This window comes from Myotis nattereri, assembly GCF_964212035.1.
Source record: "Myotis nattereri genome assembly, chromosome: 1".
NCBI lineage: Eukaryota > Metazoa > Chordata > Mammalia > Chiroptera > Vespertilionidae > Myotis > Myotis nattereri.
The window spans coordinates 67,879,029-67,884,938 of record NC_138075.1 but is presented as its reverse complement, the minus strand read 5'-3'; the positions used below and the strand labels follow the sequence as shown (position 1 = coordinate 67,884,938).

General features: G+C 56.3%; 1 protein-coding gene across 1 annotated transcript; it reads left to right on the top strand.

Moving 5' to 3' along the window:
- Positions 1–1,806: 1,806 nt before the first annotated feature.
- Positions 1,807–3,705, top strand: CHST14 (carbohydrate sulfotransferase 14; the record flags this gene model as incomplete). Its single annotated transcript, XM_081105686.1, has 1 exon — positions 1,807–3,705. One exon carries the CDS (start codon positions 1,807–1,809, stop codon positions 2,935–2,937), a length of 1,131 nt encoding a protein of 376 aa, XP_080961812.1. The 3' UTR covers positions 2,938–3,705.
- Between the last annotated feature and the right edge of the window lie 2,205 nt (positions 3,706–5,910).

Below are 5,910 nucleotides of genomic sequence, written 5' to 3'. Positions count from 1 at the left end.
ATTTTCTGTGTGTCCTGTCATCTTTTTGAGTGTGGGTACAGGGGCGCTCATTCATTGTTTTGGGGGTCCCTTTTAACCCTTGCAGTGCAGGGGCTTAGAGATCAAGAAAGTAGAGGGAGGAGAGGAGGCGGAATGAGAGTTGACTTGTTAGCACCGTGGTGGCCAGAGCTACCTCCTTGGACTGAAATCTTTGTGTTGCCAGCCCTCATCAGGCTGGTGACCTGGGAACTGGTCAGTGAAGATAGATAGCACCTCATCACCTTAGGCCATTCCCTTGGGAAGCTGGCCAGCAGGAATTGGCCTAGAGCCCCGATACCTAGGTACTGGTACTCTGCTGAGGGAATGATGGTTCATCCTATGTGCTCATATTGTTAGGATTGGGGGGCAACCAAGAGACTTCTAGCTTCATTTCATCCCTCAACCCCTCATCCTTCTGAATTCATCTGATCAATGGTAGTGCCATTCTCCCACTAAACTCAAAGCCTCTGGCCTCTACTGATCCATCACCCACCCCCTCAGTACAGTGTGTCCTGGGTCAGCTACTTCCTCCTTCCCAACCATTCTACTTTTGTACTCCATCTCTGAAGCATGGAATTCAGGTTTTAGAATCAGGCCCATCCATAGTCTCAGCTTCCTGGAGCCTGTTTCTTCAGCTGCACAGTGGGAAATGCCCATGACATCTCACTCCCAGGGTGACTGTGACAAATGAAGGAGAGAATACAAAGACCTGCCTCAAGAAGTGTGGATTCTCAACAGTACTACTGTGCTTCAGAGCCCAGTACCCAGCCTGATGAGGGCTCTCCACACATGACAGGGTGAAGTCTGGGTACTTAGCAAAGAATCCAGTTCAGGTGGGGAAAGGCTGGCCACTGACATCCAAGGCATTCCCCCATCAGCCTCTAGCCCAGGTGGCCAACCTGGTGCCTTTGAGCATGTGTTTGGCTCCAGGCAAGGAAGCTCTGTCCCTGCAGCTGCTCACCCTTCAAAATGTGTGCTGACCACATCGTTGGTCAGAAGGCACCAACTTGTCATTGGCTCCTCACTAGTTATCCCACCTCTTCATGCCTGGGGGAGGGATATTCAGCATTACAGTGGATAAACACTAATCGGCCAGGTAGTTAAATTTAAGGGTCCCCATGGAGAGGAGCCCCTGGTCAGTGGAGTGGCCAGGACAGGGGGAGTACACTGGGGGCCCTGCTCCAAGCTAGAAACGGGCCTCTCAATAGTTAGGACTCCAGCGCTGGGAGGGGTTGGGGGCTCCTCCAGCTGTTAGAAGGGAAGGGCTCAGCCAGGCCAGCGTGTGCGGCAGGGTGTAGAGTGCAGGTCCTCTCCGTCCAGCTCCCTGGAGGCACTCGCCGGGGCCTGGATCTTTTTGGCCTTCGGGACCTCGTCAGTTTTTGCCTCCAAACCCGGAGGACCAGAGTGGCCCTGCATTAGGCGCAGGTAGGGGTCTGCTCGCGCACGCCCAGCCCGCTCCCAGCAGGGGTGTCCGCCCTTCTCTCCGCCTCCGGCTGGGCCCGCCCCCGCGCCTGTGTCACCGCGGGGCTGGGGGTGGAGAGCTGTCGGGCGGGACATCCGGCCCGTTCTCTCCCTGCGCTCTCCCGCCGCCCGCCTCCCGCTCCGGCGCCTCCGCTGGGGAGCCGGCCGCCTCCGCGTGCGCCTTGGTCTCGGGTCAGCGCTCCCCTCCCGGACCCCGGCCCGCGTTGCGGCCCCAAACCATCGGCGCCGGGCCCCAGCCGCAGCCCGTCTCCCCGACAGGCAGCCCGGGATCGGCCGGCCCGCGCAGGCCCCCAGCACCGGAGCACCATGTTCCCCCGCCCGCTGACCCCGCTGGCGGCCCCAAATGGCGCCGAGCCCCTGGGCCGGGCGCTGAGGCGGGCCCCCTTGGGCCGGGCCCGGGCCGGGCTGGGGGCGCCGCCCCTGCTGCTGCCGTCCATGCTGATGTTCGCGGTGATCGTGGCCTCCAGCGGGCTGCTGCTCATGATCGAGCGGGGTATCCTGGCCGAAATGAAGCCCCTTCCCCTGCACCCTTCCAACCGCGAGGGCGCAGCCTGGCGCGGGACGGTCCGCCGGCCTGGAGGGCTGAACCTGGATGCCGGGGACTCGGACTTGCAGGTGAGGCAGGACATCCGAAACCGGACCCTGCGGGCAGTGTGCGGACAGCCGGGCATGCCCCGGGACCCTTGGGACCTGCCAGTGGGACAGCGGCGCACCCTGTTGCGCCACATCCTCGTGAGTGATCGCTACCACTTCCTGTACTGCTACGTCCCCAAAGTGGCCTGCTCCAACTGGAAGCGGGTGCTGAAGGTGCTGGCGGGCGTCCTGGACAGCGTGGACGTCCGCCTCAAGATGGACCACCGCAATGACCTGGTGTTCCTGGCCGACCTGCGGCCTGAGGAGATCCGCTACCGCCTGCAGCACTACTTCAAGTTCCTGTTTGTGCGGGACCCCTTGGAACGCCTTTTCTCTGCTTACCGCAATAAGTTTGGTGAGATCCGAGAGTACCAGCAGCGCTATGGGGCTGAGATCGTGAGAAGGTACAGGTCAGGAGCTGGGCCCAGCCCTGCAGGGGACGATGTCACCTTCCCTGAATTCCTGAGGTACCTCGTCGACGAGGACCCTGAGCGCATGAATGAGCATTGGATGCCTGTGTACCACCTGTGCCAGCCTTGTGCTGTCCGCTATGACTTTGTAGGCTCCTATGAAAGGCTGGAGGCTGATGCCAACCAGGTGCTGGAGTGGGTGCGGGCACCACCCCATGTCCGATTCCCAGCTCGCCAGGCCTGGTACCGGCCTGCCAGCCAGGAAAGCCTGCACTACCACCTGTGCAGTGCCCCACGGTCCCTGCTGCAGGATTTGCTGCCTAAGTACATCCTGGACTTCTCCCTCTTTGCCTACCCACTGCCCAATGTCACTAGGGAGGCCTGTCACCAGTGACCATGGGAAGGGGCCAGCAGCTGTTGGAGGCTGGTTTTGACAGTGCCAGCTTCTCGTGCCTGCCATTCAGAGAAATCCTGGCTCTGAGCCTGGAGCTTCTCCAGATATCTGGATGACAGGGACGGCCCTTGGAAGTTTTTTGTCCAGGGTGGGTGCCCAACATGGCTCAGAGGACGGGGTTGGACAGGAGGCCTGGTGCTCTCCCATTGGGGGCATTTCTTGGGGCCAGTATGATCCTTCTTATCCTGGCAGAGCCAGATACTAGTTTGCCAGTGAAGTAACACATCTGTTCTGTAGACTAACTGCACGGATTGGGCACTTGGCTCACCTTAACCTGTGGCCAAACCCAGAGGTGGCACCCATCAGGAGCACAACCAGAGCCAGGGGCCCTGTGGCTATGGTCACCCGTTCATCTACGAGTTAGACGTCATGCCTTACAAATAACTTTTGTGCCTTTCTGCTTCAGACTCAGTTTCCTACACTTGCCATGTCCTTTCTCTATTTCCAAGGAAAGGAGCACTGAGTTAGGGCTCTTGCCTGGTAGCTCCAGGACCCACCCCTGCAGGCATCCAAAGAACCCTGTGCCCAGCCTCTTCTTGGAGCTCTGGGCACCTCCTCCCTTCCCCCAAGGCTGTGACTGTGGCTGGTGTATCTGGCTGTCACTTTTCTGACACATTTATTTAAAATTTGTACTTTTTGATAGAACCCTTGTGAAAGCTTTGTTTTTTCTAATAGCTGCATTTTTATTAAAGATGTTTTGTACACAAAGTCAGCATCTCTGATTCTCCTTCTGAGCTCCTCTGCATCGAGCAAATCTCCCAAATGTCCATCTCCCCAGGTCAGGAGAGGGAGCTTACAGGTACAGAAAGGAAGACAAAATGTAACTTGTTTGGGCCAGACTGGTGGGCCACTGCCATAGCATGGAGAATTTGGGAGCACCCCAAAGGCCATACCTGATCACAGACTCAGCTTCTGGGCCGCCACCGCTGGCTGGGCAAACCCCATTAGGAATGGCACACCCCCATGGCTTATTCCCTAAAGAAGGAGGTGGGTGTGAGACACTGGCTCCTACTCCTCTTAGGCAGGAATAGTTCTTGACTAAGGATGCCCCAGATGAAAAGGGGGATTGCTTTATGAGCAAGGGGAGGTTACTGTATTCCTGGCCTTGAGAATTACAAGGAAGGCAAGGAGGTTGAGTGAGGAGCAGGCTCTTGCTGACTTCGGTCCAGAGGAAGTGGGGGGCGATGTGGAGGATGTATAGCTAGCCTTGCCATTGGCCTGGCGTTGGAGGAGAAGTTGGGGAAGGGGGCTTCTATGGACACGCGCCTTGACTCACCAGGAGGCCTTACTTGCCTTATCTGATCTCTTGTCTGGGTCAGGTGCCACTCTTCAGGGCCCCCTTGGCTCAGGGGCTCCACCTCAGACAGCACTTACCATGCTCTGTTGTAACGGCCCCGTTACTTGTCCGTCTCCCCACTGAGACTGAACTGTGTGAAGCTGAGACCATGTCTGTCTTGTTCCCAGAACCTAGCCAAGGGACTGGCCTACAATACGCATGCATATGGCTCAACAGAACCAAGGTGCATATCTTCCTACAGGACAGAGAGCACTGCACCTGGAGTCACCCAGACCGATCAAGCCCCACCTCTGCTCACCAGCTGCCTAACCACCCCTCTGAGCCTTCACATACTCCACTGTCTCATGGGAATAGTAACACCTATGTTATGCCGATTGCTGTGAGGATTAATGAAAACAAAATGAGGGAAAGGGCCCATCCCAGCACTTGGTTCAGTGATTGTTCTTTGAGATGCTAGTGGGATATCTGATCCCTTCGTGGCCTGTGGGGGTAGGGGAGAAGCCAGGACACTGGGTCCGCCCAGCACCGGAGATCAGAGCTGCCTCTGGGTAGAGCCCCTTGGACCTATGGGTTCACTTCCTGTGCTTGCCAGTCAGTCCTCTGAGCTTTCTGCCCCTCATGGGCCCCACCCCGACTCTGCCCCGACTTCCTCCTCTTTGCCTGGGAACTGCCGCTTCAGACCTAGAGCGGCCTCTCAGAACCCAGAGAACCCGGAGGATGCCGGGCCCAGCTGCTGTTTACTTCATCTCAGTCTGCACACAGCCCAGTGCTGTAGAGACATGGAAACCGGCTCAGAGAGGGTAAGCATCCCGCCCAAAGTCCACCCCAGGTCTGTGTGCTCCAAGTTCAGAGGGGAGAGAGAGAGGGAGAGAGGGAGAGAGAGAGAGAGAGAGAGAGAGAGATTGTGAAAGGTGGGGGTTGAGGGAAGAAGGAACGAATTCCGAGGTTAAGAAGATGAAGGGCGGCTGGGGAGGTCATATTACGGGCATGTGCACACATTCTCCCTCAGTTCTTTCATTCCTTCATTTGCAAAGAATCCAGTTTAGCCCAGCTGGCATTTACCCCTCCCCTCCCTGAAGGAGTAGGAGACAAATGAAGTCCTGGATGTGCTTAGCTTATTGAATACTCTTCTCAGGCATTAAAGCAGCGGTTCTCAACCTGTGGGTCGCGATCCCTTTGGGGGTCGAACGACCCTTTCACAGCGGTCGCCTAAGACCATTGGCAAACATGTATTGAATATATAATTACATATTGTTTTTGTGATTGATCACTATGCTTTCATTATGTTCAATTTGTAACAATGAAAATACATCCTGCATATCAGATGTTTACATTACGATTCATAACAGTAGCAAAATTACAGTTATGAAGTAGCAATGAAAATAATTTTATGGTTGGGGGTCACCACAACATGAGGAACTGTATTAAAAGGTCACGGCATTAGGAAGGTTGAGAACCACTGCATTAAAGGGTGGCCAGCCGCAGAGCATCTTGACAGCCAGTATCAGACACCTGTGGTGTGGGGAGGAGGGATGGAGGTAAGAAGATGAGGGGACCGCTGAGACAAATGGCCCCCTACTGTCGTTTTTCCCTCTAGAGTCAGCCCCTGAGGAAAT